We start from the raw sequence: 13,519 nt of genomic DNA on the forward strand, positions 1-13,519 counted from the left end.
GTGCCCACGGCTGGGTCACAGGTGGGAGGCAGGGCGCAGAGGCGGGGAGCGGCGCCAGCCGTCCTCAGGACTCGCTCTCGCCGCCCTCAGGAGCTGATGAGGAGCTTCAACAGGGACAGGCGGATCTTCTGCGCCATCCTTTGCACTCACAGCCGCCCCGCGGGCGGGAGCCTGGTGGAGGCCGACGCGGTGGTCTTCTACGACAGTGACCTGAACCCCGTGATGGACGCCACGGCCCAGGAGTGGTGTGAGCGCATCGGGAGGCGCCGGGACGTGCATGTGTTCCGGTGAGGCCCGCCCCACCGCCCCGGCTGTCCCCGTGCCCGTGGTGTGTCTGAGCCCAGCCGCGCGCCCGACCCTGGGTCAGTCTCTGCTGCGCTGCTGGCCCTGCTGTCCTCTCGGCATGCACTCGGGCCTCATCCCGGGAGCCGCTTCCCCCGAAGCTCACGGGGCTTCTGCTCGCACGCGCCTCTAAGCCCAGGCGCAGGACGGCCCGAGTGTGTCCCTGCGCAGCCTGCCCGCCTCCCCAGCCTGTGGGCGGCACTCACAGCGAGACTGCGCCTCCTGGTGTGACCCTGCCCCCGGGGAGGGCAGGGCCGGTCCAGAACCGGGCCGTGGGCCTTGGCGCCTCCTGTGTTCTCGAGGCCGCGATGCCGTCGCTGCACAGATGCTGCGTCGGGCAAGCTCCATGCCTGCCTGGTTGTCGACACGTTGCCTGTTCCTCGGGAGGAGAGAACAAAAACATGCAGCCTAGTTGATGTGGGCCCCTCCCCCGTGGCGCTGAAGGCTCCCTGTGTGACCCGTCCTGTCACCGGCCCTTTGGCCGGTACTGCCTCAAAAGGGTCACGCTTCCTCCTCGGTGCCGCGCTTAGGCCCGGCTTAATGGTTCAGGAAGTCGAGCTGGTTTGTGGGGGTGTGGGTGGGGCGCAGCCTGAGACCTGTTTCCAGGAGCTGCGGCTCCCGGCCGCGCTGGAGCCGGTGAGGCAGCAGGGTTTCAGAACAACGCCGCGCCTCGTGGTCGGAGGACCCGCCTCAGCTGACAGGCCCCGCAGAGCAGAGAGCCTGTGCTGGGCGGGAAGCGCGTGCATTTCTCACGGTCACGCGGAAGAGTGGCTCATGAATCAGGGTGGGGGGGCCTGCAAATACAAGCGGCGCTTCCTTGTGGCCGAAGCTGGGCTCGGGGGTGCCAGCAGGGCCAGTGCTTCTTGGGCAGCAGTGCGGGGAGGCGGGGCCGCCCCCAGTGGGGTTGCGTGCCAGGCCAGCATGGAGGAGGACGGCACACGATACCTGGGGGTGCAGAGTAGGCCTTGCCAGCTGGCGGCAGTGCAAGAAACAGAACCCATGTGGGGTGCCCAGGCCCACCACATGCTGCCCGGATGGCGGGTGGCTCCTGAAGCAGCAGGCAGGGCCGTGGACCCCTGCGGAGCCAGCGTGGGGCTGTGAGAACTCACAGGGTGGGCGCTGTGGCCGGGTGCCCGCCGCCCGCTGAACCCGCGTGTGCCTGTAGGCTTGTGAGCGGCAACTCCATTGAAGAGAAACTGTTGAAAAATGGAACCAAAGACCTGATCCGGGAAGTGGCTGCCCAGGGCAACGACTACTCCATGGCCTTCCTGACACAGGTACCTCTGTGCGCGTCCCAGGGGCTGCTGGCGTGGCGCGGGCCCCGCCTCGTAGGCCTCGGGCTCACCCAGGCGGCCCTGGTGCTCATCTCCCCGTGCGCGCGTGTGTTCAGCGGACGATCCAGGAGCTGTTTGAGGTTTACTCGCCCATGGACGACACGGGCTTCCCGATGAAGGCCGAGGAGTTTGTCGTCCTTTCTCAGGAACCTTCCGTCACAGAAACCATCGCACCCAAAATTGCTCGGCCGTTCATTGAGGTGAGAGCCTGCAGCCCGCTGGCCTCGTGGCTCAGCCCAACGAGAACGCTCCCTCCTCTTCCCCGGGGTCTCCGGCTGCAAGGAGGTACAGGCTGCAGTGGGGTCGCAGGGGCTCTCTCGGCATCTGTGGGGCCTTGGTGGGGGGCGCCAGCATGGCGCTGCAGGGAGAGAGCCAGCCTCTCGTGGGGCTCCTGCCTCTGGGAGCTCCACGTATGCGCCCCTCGCTCAGGCCGCCACAGCTCCCATGCCGGGGCGCGGAGACCTGCCGTCCTCGTGAGAAGCAGCTGGCCGTGCCAGCGGCGCAGCGGGGCCCAGGGCAGGCTGCCGGCCGAGGGGCTCCTTCTCTGCCTTGGGTCCCTGGAGGTTGCGGGCGGGTCTTCTTTACTCCCCGTTTCTGGGTCCGTCTGCCTACCCACGAGTCCATCTGGCAATTGTTTCTGCTTGCGGTGCCAGTTTTAAACTTTGGCAGATTTTGCCAAAGGGCCCTGAAGAGAGGTTGCACTACCTTGAGTGGAGAGCCTCTAACCGAGAGCCGCGTCTGTCTGCGTGCGAGCATCTCTGCCTGTGTCTGCATGTCTTGGCTCCAGGGATGGGCACGTGGAGCTGTCCGCCCTTGGCAGTGCCGTCCGGGGCAGGTGTCCTGTTGGCCTGTGGCGGCCGCCCGGCCAGGCCATTTGGCTCCCGGGTCTCCTGCTGCTGGCGTGTGGGGGGTGTAGTGACTCCCGTGCATCTCATTCAGGCTCACGGCCTGTGACCTTTACTTGCCAGTGACGTATCTGTGGGTCGTGGGTCCCCATCTCTGGAGACCTTGGGGCCTGGGAGCGCCAGGGATGGCGGCGCCCAGTAACTGCAGCGGGGCTCTTGCTCAGAGCCCGTCCACGCAGAAGACAGTGGACATCACCTGCCCATCGTTTCTTCAGGCCCTCAAGAGCATCGAGTATCTGGAGGACGGTGCGGATAGGCCCACAGAGGAAGCAGTGCTGGGGGGCCCTGACAGCCCACCGGGGGATCCTGAGCCCTCGCCCTCGGAGGAGTTGGCTGACTTCATGGAGCAGGTTTGGGGTTTTCTTCTCAGCATGTTTTTGTGGGTTTTTTGCCCAAAGGTTTTTTATTTTTTTAAGATTGATTGATTTATTTATACAAGCACTGAGTACAGTTGGAGGCGCGGGAGGGTGAGAGAATCCACCAGAGCCAGAGCGGGGAGCAGAGCAGGCAGAAGGACCGAAGGACACTGCTGAGGGGAGCAGCGGGCGGCAGGAGGGGTCTGCGCGCCATGTGGGACCCTCACCTGGCGGCCGGGGATTGAACCAGTGCTGCAGAGGCTGCGGGCAGCTTCACAATCCAGCGTTCAACCGCTGCGCCACTAGGGGAGGCCCCCCCCTTTTTTTTTCTCAAAGATTTATCTATCTATGCACGCAAGAGCTGGGGTGCAGGCCAGAGATGCGGGAGGAGAGAGGATTCACCAGAGACAGAGCCAGGAACAGAACAGGCAGACTGACTGAAACCCACTGCTGAGGGGAGCAGCGGGGAGACAGGAGAGGTCTGCTGCGCCATGTGGGTAACTGGCCGGCCGGGGATCAAACTCGTGCAGACGCTGCTGATTGCTTTATAGTACAGTGTTTAACCCCTTGTGCCACCAGGGAGGCCCTCAGCATGTTTTTTACGTAATTTTTATTTCAGACATTTGCTCCTTACAAGATACTTACTTCCTTAGACTGGGGCGGGAGGGCAGTGTATAAAGAACTTAACCTTCATTAACTTGCTGTTAACCCTACTCAAAAAATACTCTTTGGAACAGCTTACACCTATCGAAAAGTACGCTCTGAACTACCTGGAGTTGTTTCACACGGCCACCGACGACGAGGCCCGGGGCCGGGAGGTAAGTGCCTGTTCCGTGGGGTCTCGGCCTCGGGGCTTCCTTCCTTCCTTTGCTTCCAGGTCGGCGGCACTTGCCCAGAGTTAAAGGAACAAACCCGGACTCAGCAGAGTGGGGTCTCGGAGGCCCCTGTGTGGGGAGGGTTGCCTCCCTGGAGCCCGTGGCTGGGGGGCTGTCTTTGGGCCAGCAGCTGGCCCAGGAGCTGGCAGTGGTGCCCGCCCCTCTTGGGCGCGCGGGGCCCCGGGCGCACCAGCCCGACGCGTGCTCTCCCGCCAGGATGCGGTGGTGAGCGCGGTGCGCGCCTGGGAGTGCCAGAACGCCAGGGCCCTGCGGGAGGAGGCGGCCAGGGCACGGCGGGAGCGCGAGCAGGAGGAGCTGCTCACCTACACACGGGAGGACGCTTACCGTGCGGTATGTGCCAGCGGCCAGCACTGGAGGGCCATCCCCCAGTGCTTTGGGTGCTTTGGGGTGGGGGGGCGGCCGCCCATCGTGTCCCCCAGCATGGCTGCGCCTGGGGCTACGGTGCGCTCAGCCCGTGGTGGCGCTGCTGTCGCTGCCAGAAGACCTGAGAGCCCGGGGACGGAGGAGGGCGGCCCTGCAGGCGCGTGAGGCTGGGCCGGCTTGGAAGCCTGCGTCTCTCCCCGCAGGAGTACGTGTACGAGGGAGCCGATGGGCAGACAGAAGCCATGCCGGTGAGCGCCATCCCCTCTGCGCGGGGCTCAGCTTGCTGTGGCCTGTGCCGCTCACCGGCTCCCCTTCTTGCGGCAGCTCTGGACCCCGCCCACGCCCCCCCAGGACGACAATGACATCTACACCGACTCCGTCATGTGCCTCACGTACGAGACCACCCCCATCCCGGAGTCGAAGCTGCCCCCTGTGTACGTCAGGAAGGAGCGCAAGCGGCACAAGACGGATCCCTCAGGTATGTGCAGGCCCCGCCGCCCCCCACTCCCGTCACCCCACTGCCCCCCCACCGCGTGCCGAGGGGCCGTGTCCCGCGCCCCAGATGGACACCTCTCTGCTCAGCTGCAGGCAGGAAGAAGAAGCAGCGCCACGGCGAGGCGGTGGTGCCGCCCCGCTCGCTGTTTGACCGCGCCGCGCCGGGCGTGCTGAAGGTGCGGCGGGAGGGCAAGGAGCAGAAAAAGAACATGTTGCTGAAGCAGCAGACGCAGTTCGCCAAGCCCCTGCCCACCTTCGCCAAGCCCACGGCCGAGGCCGGCGCCGACAACCCCGAATGGCTCATCAGCGAGGACTGGGCGCTGCTGCAGGTGAGGGGCGGGCCGGCCGCCGTCCTGGGTATCCCCTGCCCCTGCCAGGGCCCGCCCCTCACCCGCGCCGGCTCCCCCCAGGCCGTGAAGCAGCTCCTGGAGCTGCCCCTGAACCTCACCATTGTGTCGCCGGCTCACACGCCCAACTGGGACCTGGTCAGCGACGTCGTCAACTCCTGCAGCCGCATCTACCGCTCGTCCAAGCAGTGCCGGAACCGCTACGAGAGCGTGCTCATCCCGCGGGAGGAGGGCAAGGTGCGGGCGCGGGCGGGCGGGCGGGCGGGCGGGCGGGCGGGCGGCCCCGGCACCGTGAGGCGCTGACCCAGTGTCCTTGCAGAGCAAGAACAACCGCCCGCTGCGCACGGGCCAGATGTACGCCCAGGACGAGAACGCCACGCACACCCAGCTGTACAGCAGCCACTTCGACCTCATGAAGATGACGGCCGGGAAGAGGAGCCCCCCCATCAAGCCTCTGTACGCCCCCACCCCTGGGCCTGACGGAGGGGGCAGGACCCGCCTGCTGCCCCTCGCTGAGTGTCGTTCTCCCGCTTTGTCCTGCAGGCTTGGCATGAACCCCTTTCAGAAGAACCCCAAGCACGCCTCCGTGCTGGCCGAGAGGTATGCCGCGTGCCCCCGCTCACCCCCCGCCCAAGCTGCCTTGCGTCTGACCCGCCCAGAGCCAGAGCGCTTGTGCCGAGGGACGGCGTGTGTGGGCTGGGGTGCGGCCTCCCTTCCGCGCTACCCGGGGCACTCGTCCGCGGGGGTGCCCCGTCTGCTTACGGATGTGTTGGTCCTTTTAGGACTTGATGAGCTGCTTTGGGATTGAGCAGAGAGAACCAAGGATGCATGGTGGGGGCAGGGAGACGGGGTGCGGGCAGCAGCCCTGGCGGGGGCTGGCCCTGTGGCGGGAGGCCCTGAGTGCAGGCCTGGGGCGGGTAGGGGAGGGCAGCCGCCCTGTGGGTCAGGCCTCGTCTTCACCCAGCCGGGCTCGTGGGCACCGGCCCTGCAGCCCCTCAGGATGCCCTGGCCTCGCTGGTCACTGTGGCCTCCCGGCCCCACGCTGCTGCATCGCAGACGCGCTGGGTGGTCTCCCCAGGCTGGGGGCCGCGGGCGCCGCGATGCAGGGCTCGAGTCTGGACCCAGAGCAGGTGTTGACCGGGGCCTGCCCCACAGGGGCGCACCCTGAGCAGCCGGTCCAGGAGGGGGCGGCTCTTGTCCTGAGCACAGAGGCTGCTGAGGGTTCAGGGAGAGGGTCCGTGAAGGGGTGGTCAGAGCAAGCCAGGTTGCGGCTTGATTCTGGCAGAGCCCAGGCAGGCAGTTCCAGGCCTGCTGGTCCAAGCTGGTGGGCCAGGCTGGGCGGGGTGGGGGGGGCCCCTATGGGTCTGTTGCTCTGCCGCTTGGGGGGCCAGGTTGCGGGCCTCAAGAGTGTGGAGCAGGGAGGGCTGCCAGCAGCCTGTCGGCAGGGCGGGAGGAGGGGCGAGGGAGGCGGCTGCTCAGAGTGTATCTCCAGCCTGCAGTGCTGGGTGTTGTCTGGGCAGAGAGCGGCGGCTGGAGCAGCTGGGGGTGGGGGCACGTGCGCAGGTCTCGGTGCCTTGGACTGGTGTCTGTGAGAGAGACGTGTTCCATGCCGGGGGCAGGATGGAGGTGGACAGCTGGCATGAGGGAGGTCCTTGGCCGGCAGGAGAGGGATCCCCAGCCAGGTGAGAGGGAAGGAAGGTGGAGCCTCGCGGAACAAGAGCCACCTGCAGGGTGGGGGTCGTGCTGCCTCACGGCCCAGGTGGCTTGCCCTGCAAGGCCCTGCGGGGCAGGCGCAGGTGGGGTGGAGGGACAGGCCAGGGGGTGGGCACAGGGCAGGCAGGAGTGAGAGGCGAGCGCCGCGTGGCTGGGGCCCTAAGTGGACCGGAGGAGGGTGCGTGGGCATGGCAGTGGCCGTCGGGGGGGATGCAGAGCCTCGTGGGGCAGGGCACGCGTGTTCTTGCTTGCCGGGTGGGCGGGCCTGGAGCACATTGGGCAGCAGCGGTGGGAGGCTGGTGGCGCCGCGGGTGGCTCTCCTCAGTCCCCCTCGTGTCTTTCAGCGGGATCAACTATGACAAGCCGCTGCCCCCCATCCAGGTGGCCTCTCTGCGTGCAGAACGCATCGCCAAGGAGAAGAAGGTGGGGCCCTGGGCTCCGCCTCTGCCGGGGAGGTGCCGGGGCGGTGAGGCCTGCCCCGACAGCCTCTTCCTTCCCACCCACAGGCGCTGGCCGACCAGCAGAAGGCCCAGCAGCCGTCTGTGGCGCAGCCCCCGCCGCCGCCCCCGCCACAGCCGCAGCCCCCGCCCCCGCAGCCGCCGCCGCCACCGCTGCCCCAGCCCCAAGCGGCGGGCAGCCAGCCCCCAGCCGGGCCACCAGCCGTCCAGCCCCAGGCCCAGGCCCAGGCCCAGCCGCCGCCCACCCCTGCCCCGCCCAAGGTGCCGCCCGCCATCACCACAGTGGGCAGCGCTGCTGTGCTGGTGAGACGCCCCCTGCGGTGGGCCGGCGGGCGGGCAGGTGGCCCCTTGGGGGGGCCCCATTCACGGACTCACAGCCGGGTCGTGCAGGCGAGGCTGAGCCGTCTCCGAGAGGGAGGGAGGGGCTGCCTGGAGGGCCCTTCCCATGCACACCGACCTGCGCCCCAGGCGGCTGGGCTGGGCTTCTCCAGCGGGGGCGGGACCGCTGCTCTTGGACTGGTGGCACAGAGTGGGCAGCACCTGCGACAGGCCACCCCAAGGGCCCCGCCTGCCCTCCTCGGAGCCTTGCCCTGCTCAGGCGTGCCCCAGAGGAGCGTGCTCGTGTACACAGACGCGTGTCCTCTCGCCCAGGCGCGCCCACGTCACCCCTGCCCCTGGGACACCAGCTGGGCAGGCGGCACCACCGCGAGGGGTCCGTGCACCCTCCGCTAGAAAGCGACCTCACTCAGCATGGGCTCAAGGAAATACTCTTCTTCCCGGGAGGCTCTCCTGTGGGGTGGGGGCAGCTGACCAAGGGCCTCTCTGCAGAGCCAGCTTTGGCCGAGGCCTCCTTGACGGGAGTCACCAAAAAAAAGAGTGAAATAGCAGAGGCCCCGAGCTTGGCAGACGCGAGGGGCAGGGGGCAGACCCTGGTGTCCAGGGAAAGCCAGGGTGGAGTGCAATAGGGCTGGAGAGGCCCAGGTGGCCAGTGCCCTTGGTGTCAAGAGCTGGGGTTTGACAGAACTGGGAAGCCTGGAGGCCTTGCTGCGAAGCGTGGCTGCAGCTGACAGGGCTGCTTTCTTTAGCAGGCAGGTGCCATTAAGACGTCCGTCCCTGGGTCAAGCATGCCGGCTGGTAAGGCCTCGCCTCAGAGAGCCCTCTTGCCTCCTCCCCGCGCCCCCGGGCAGCGTGGGCAGTCTGCCGGCCTCATCCTCATGGGCCTCTCCCTACAGGCACCGTGAGTGGGAACGTGATTGTGAACACCATCGCTGGGGTGCCCGCGGCCACCTTTCAGTCCATTAACAAGCGCCTGGCTTCACCTGCGGCCCCGGGGGCCCTGACCGTGAGTTGCCCTGCTCCTGGCCCTTGCTCGGTGTGGGGCCCAGGGCACTGGGGGGGCTGCTGCTTTCTAAGAGAATTCTCTGTCGATAAAGAAAGCGTCGGTCTAGTTCGAGCTGCGTGAAGTGAGGTGAATGTTGGGAGCTGTCTGCAAGGGCGCCACACCCCAGCCTGCACAGACCAATCACGCACTTGCATCCAACCGGGAGGGTCCCTGCGGGCCCCAAAGACGGGATGCATGTCCGCACTGCGCCCCAGGTGCGTCGGCTCTGTGCATGAGGCGCAGCCTGTGGTCGCTGGCACTTCGCTCTCCGTGGGGACCAGAAGAGAGTTTTGAGAGTCTGTGGACAACAGGAAGTTAGATTTAAAGGATGCTGCAGACTCTGAGAAATACCAAAAAGTCGGCACCAAAGGTTCAAGCCACCTGGCACACGTCTGAATTTACGCACAACTGAAGAGGGGACACGTGAACTGGACGATAAGCCAGAAGTCGTTACCCAGGCAGCAGGGGGCCTGGACGACTCTCCCGAGAAGGGAATGGCGGGGGGGGGGGGGGGGGGGGCGCAGGTGTGCACAGCGCTCCAGGCGGCGCAGGCAGGACCGCCGGGCCACGTGGGCCGCAGACAGGCCCAGCCCCCCGGTCAGGACCGCCCGCCCAGTGGGGTGAGAACTGACCTCGGGCCACAGCAGCCTGCGGGGCCGCAGAGACAGCCTGGACCCTGGGTGCGGCAGACGCGGCCTGATTTCCCAGCTCTCCGTTCAGGAAGAATGTGAAATGCCCGTGGCGAAGTTCTCGTACAAGTGGCCAAGGGAAGGAGGTCAGAGCGTTTCCCTCCCAGGCTTTGGGGAGAGAAAAGACTGATCTGAAAGAAAGCAAGAGAGGAGCTTCTGAGAGCCCCCAGGAGAAGGGGCTGGGCTTGCACCTGGCTGTCTGGAGACCGCATTGACGTGTGGAGGACGTGGGATGGTCTGCCCCGGCGGCGGGGTGGGGAGGGGAGTGCCAGCCCGGAGCTGCCCTGCAGAATTGGGGGATGTGGGGAAATCTGGGGTGCATGGGGTAGGCGCAGTATCCAAAGAAGAGTCACACATCTCAGAATGTTCCTGGGCGCCAAATTGCTTGAGGACAGGCTGGGGCCTGGGGTGGCAGTACCTGAGGGGCTGTGTCCTCTCCTCGGGGTGCCCTGACGATGCTGGGGCTTGCACAGGGGTTGTGAACGTGTGGTGAGGCTGGCCCTAGCGCCCCGGTGTGTCTCCTGGCATGTGCCCTGCTTCCTGGCTTCCTTTGCCCTCGCCTGGCGCTGCAAAAGGCTTGGACCCGCTGCAGAGCCCGACAATCCCTCCCTCCCCTCCAGGCCTCCGGAGGCGCCGCTCCTGCACAGGTGGTGCACCCACAGCCGCGTGCGGTGGGCTCCCCAGCCACAGCCGCGTCCGACCTGGTGTCCCTGGCGCCCACCCAGGGTGTTCGCGCTGTCACCTCTGTGGCCACCTCGGCCGTGGTCACGACCAGCCTGACCCCCGTGCAGACGCCAGCCCGGTCTCTGGTGACTCAGGTGTCCCAAGGTAGGGGCAGCCTTGAAGCAGGTCAGGACGCCGGTCTCGGCTGTCTGTGGGTGGAGAGGGAGCCTGTGTTGCGGGCGAGCGGACTGATGGGGCCTCTGCTTGCAGCCCCAGGGGTCCAGCTCCCCGGGAAGACCATCACCCCCGCACACTTCCAGCTGCTCCGCCAGCAGCAGCAGCAACAGCAGCAGCAGCAGCAACAGCAGCAGAGCCCTCAGGTGCAGGTCCCGCAGATGCAGGCCCAGGCCCAGGCCCCCACGCAGATCAAGGCCGTGGGCAAGCTGACGCCGGTGAGTGCCGCCAGCACACCGCCCTCGCGTCTGCGGAGACGCCATGGCGTCCCGCGCTGCCCCACACGGGTCTCGTCCCTGGTCCCGTAGCCCCGTTTCCAGACGGTGTCCCCCCGAGTCCTTGTGCTTCTCGGCACTGTGGGTCCAGACAGGCCCCAGGTGCCAGTCCTCTGGTCCCAGACGGGCTCTGGTGCCATCTCCGCTTGGGCGCCGGTGTCCGGACCGTGCCTGTCAGCCGTGAGCCGGCAGCGGCGTGCGTGGTTGTGATCCCTTTAAAAGGAAGCGTCACGTTCCCGCCACGGAAGGGTCATGTGGGTGCTGGCGCAGAAGCGGCCCGGGAACACGCGCTGAGCGCACACGTGGGCTCCCGGCCGCCTGCGCCTGCCACCGCTGCTGCCTGCACACGGCCTCCCGCGGCCACCGCCAGGGCCCACGCCCCGACCGGGGTGGAACGCAGCCACAGAGGCAGCCATGGTCCTCTCGGCTGTGGCGGTCGCCGGTGGACACGGCCCGCGGCGCCAGGGCTGGAGATGGCGAGTCAGCTGTGCAGCCCGGCGGCGGCCACGGGCAGGCCCTCGTGGGCGGAGGCCAGGTGAGAGGGCACCCGGTGTGCGCCTCACTCATGGCCACCGTGCTGGGCAGCTTGGATCCCCAGCAGGCCGCTCTGCAGACAGCGCTCACAGGCGCACCCGTGGGCCCCACAGAACCCCGGGTGTCAGGAGCCCAAGTGGGTCTGCACCCCCAGGCCGGCCGCCCTCTTGCCCCCTGCCGCCCCGCCCTGGCCAGCGGGCCTTCTGGGCCTCTATCCCCGCCCAGCACCTGGCCCCTCTGCACGGGCCAGCCCGCGGGGGCCCTCTGCCTAGGGTGGGCCAGGTAGGGGCAGCGCAGGGTGGGTTTTCTGTGACACAGCGTCTACCGTACAGTTTCTGTTGTAAACGGAGATCCGTTCCAGCGTGTTCTCAGGCTCTGACTCTGCAGTCGTTACTTGGCCGGAGTTGTTCCTCGGGCCGCTGCTGCTAGGGGTGGTTACTTCGCGGTTACCGGTAGGAGTGACGAGCACAGGGTAGGCCCAGGGCGGGAAGTTGAGCCGAGCTCTGGAGGCTCGCTTGAGGGCGCAGAGTCTGTGCCCTTGGCGTGTCCCTGCGCCTGGGGCTGCTGCCCTGGAGGCCTGATGGTTTGACTTTTTTAGGGATGCGGGGTTTATTTATTTTTTTTAATTAAATCTTCATCTGGGGACAGTTGGAGTAAAACGTTGAGCCGATTTTAAGTGTTCAAGAAGGACCGTGATTGTTAACGCTCTAGATCTAACCTGACTGGTTTGCCAGGACAGGAACCCAGGAGTCTTGCCTCCGTGGCGGCTCTGCCAGCTCAGGCTCTGTCTGTCGGCGGCGGCGTGCTCCTGCTCAGTGGGGGCTCGCCGGCAGGGTTGCAGACGCCAGGACACCCTGAGGGTGGGTGCAGGCAGGCGACGGCTCACTTTGGTGTGACACTAGCAGCAGAACGGTGACTCCCCGCCTCCCCGGCGGTGTGTCGGCGTGAATACGGTCAGTGTGACGAGAAGCTACTTTATTTGGGTTTTAGGAGCACCTGATCAAAATGCAGAAACAGAAGCTGCAGCTGCCCCAGCAGGCCCCCCCACCACAGGCCCCACCGGGGCCCCCGCCAACAACTGCTCAAGTGCAGGTGCCGCCCCCGCCGCCCTCCCAGCAACAGAGCCCCCAGCTCACGACGGTCGCGGCCCCGCGGCCCGGAGCCCTGCTCACAGGCACCACCGTGGCCAACCTGCAGGTGGCTCGGCTCGTAAGTCCCGCTGGGCCCTTTGCTTTCCAGAGCTGGACTGCTGGCTCGGGGTCCTGCCGGGCGTCACCCCCAGCCCACGGCGGAGGAGACGCCACAGCTCCCCGTGGCTGTAGCCCTGGGGGAGGTGTGGAGCTCGGCGCGTGGGGCACAGGGCAGCACTCAGTGCACCAACGAGAGCCGGGCCCATCCTTGGCTCCACCCGGCCCTGGCTGCTGCCCTGTGTTCAGGGGCCACTTTGCGTCACAGGTGCGGAGACCGGGGCCATCCGGATCCCCCAGTCCTGTGCCAGCCCCTGGCAACCTTGCAGCAGGGTGGGGGGGGCGGGGGCAGGTGCTCTGCCCCGCTGCGAGTGTGCTTGGCCCCTCTCCACCCATTAGGGAGGTGGGAGTGAGACGGCTGCCCCAGCCAGTCTGGTTGCCCCCCAAATTCACACACACGCCCCCTCGCACCAGCAGACACCCCCTCGAGGCACCAGTGCGGGGGCAGCGGTCCATTCCCCACCTGCTGGGTGGGAGATGGCCGCCGTGGCGGAGTCACCAGAGTGCCTGTGGGATCCCTGCCACTTGCCACCCGTCCTGGAGAAACGCCTCCAGCAAGTGCGAGGGACGGGTGTGCGGGCCGTGGCCTCGGGCGGGTGTCCAGTGCTCTGCGGGCACCGTGCGGGGTCCTTGCCCAGGGCCATGCAGGAGGGCCGGCCTGGGGGGCGAGGCACTGGTCACACGTCCCGTGGATGGTCCTTTCTGGGCTATCACGTGCACAAAGGTGGCTCATTTCCACGTTTTCACATTTTAAAAGGGTGGCGTAACTGGACCAGCCACATGCTGTGTCGGTGGGTAGTGGCGGGCACCACAGCGGGCGTGGGGTTGAGGGCCTTAGGCCAACGGTGCCCACGGGGCAGGGGCTCAGGGGAGACTCCAGCACAGGCCATGCATGCAGGTCACCGGGGTGCACCGCACCTTAGGGGACTCCCTGCTGGCCCCCTGGAGAGCCCCTGCAGATGCGCCGCCCGAGCCCTGACTCACCCCTTGTCTCCCTGCTCAGACTCGAGTGCCCACATCACAGCTGCAGGCGCAGGGGCAGATGCAGGCCCAGGCGCCCCAGCAGGCTCAGGTGGCCTTAGCAAAGCCCCCGGTGGTGTCTGTGCCCGCGGCCGTGGTCTCCTCACCGGGCGTCACGACGCTGCCCATGAACGTTGCGGGGATCAGCGTGGCCATCGGGCAGCCGCAGAAAGCCACAGGTGCCACCCGCCTGCCCACTGGCCCCGCATGTCCTGGTGGGAGGTGGCAGGTGTGCCCTCGGGACTGCCCTTGTGCACACTGGGCACC

At 67.1% G+C, this 13,519-nt stretch overlaps 1 protein-coding gene across 4 annotated transcripts in view; it reads left to right on the forward strand.

The window, feature by feature from the left end:
* EP400 (E1A binding protein p400) overlaps window positions 1–13,519 on the forward strand; it is a 62,880-nt gene that overhangs the window by 46,898 nt on the left and 2,463 nt on the right. For all 4 annotated transcript variants that reach the window (XM_037511345.1, XM_037511347.1, XM_037511348.2 and 1 more), the window contains exons 30-49: window positions 91–287; window positions 1,508–1,619; window positions 1,733–1,876; window positions 2,797–2,931; window positions 3,675–3,755; window positions 4,029–4,163; window positions 4,400–4,444; window positions 4,521–4,674; window positions 4,779–5,020; window positions 5,102–5,275; window positions 5,358–5,494; window positions 5,582–5,638; window positions 7,096–7,174; window positions 7,258–7,512; window positions 8,298–8,343; window positions 8,442–8,551; window positions 9,900–10,107; window positions 10,213–10,394; window positions 11,976–12,194; window positions 13,236–13,431. In XM_037511345.1, the coding sequence (XP_037367242.1) occupies window positions 91–287; window positions 1,508–1,619; window positions 1,733–1,876; window positions 2,797–2,931; window positions 3,675–3,755; window positions 4,029–4,163; window positions 4,400–4,444; window positions 4,521–4,674; window positions 4,779–5,020; window positions 5,102–5,275; window positions 5,358–5,494; window positions 5,582–5,638; window positions 7,096–7,174; window positions 7,258–7,512; window positions 8,298–8,343; window positions 8,442–8,551; window positions 9,900–10,107; window positions 10,213–10,394; window positions 11,976–12,194; window positions 13,236–13,431 (2,908 nt within the window). The remainder of the gene's footprint in view (window positions 1–90; window positions 288–1,507; window positions 1,620–1,732; window positions 1,877–2,796; window positions 2,932–3,674; window positions 3,756–4,028; window positions 4,164–4,399; window positions 4,445–4,520; window positions 4,675–4,778; window positions 5,021–5,101; window positions 5,276–5,357; window positions 5,495–5,581; window positions 5,639–7,095; window positions 7,175–7,257; window positions 7,513–8,297; window positions 8,344–8,441; window positions 8,552–9,899; window positions 10,108–10,212; window positions 10,395–11,975; window positions 12,195–13,235; window positions 13,432–13,519) is intronic.

Source organism: Talpa occidentalis, unplaced genomic scaffold, assembly GCF_014898055.3.
Source record: "Talpa occidentalis isolate TD23 unplaced genomic scaffold, MPIMG_talOcc4v2.1 talOcc4.14, whole genome shotgun sequence".
In the NCBI taxonomy this organism is placed as follows: Eukaryota; Metazoa; Chordata; class Mammalia; order Eulipotyphla; family Talpidae; genus Talpa; species Talpa occidentalis.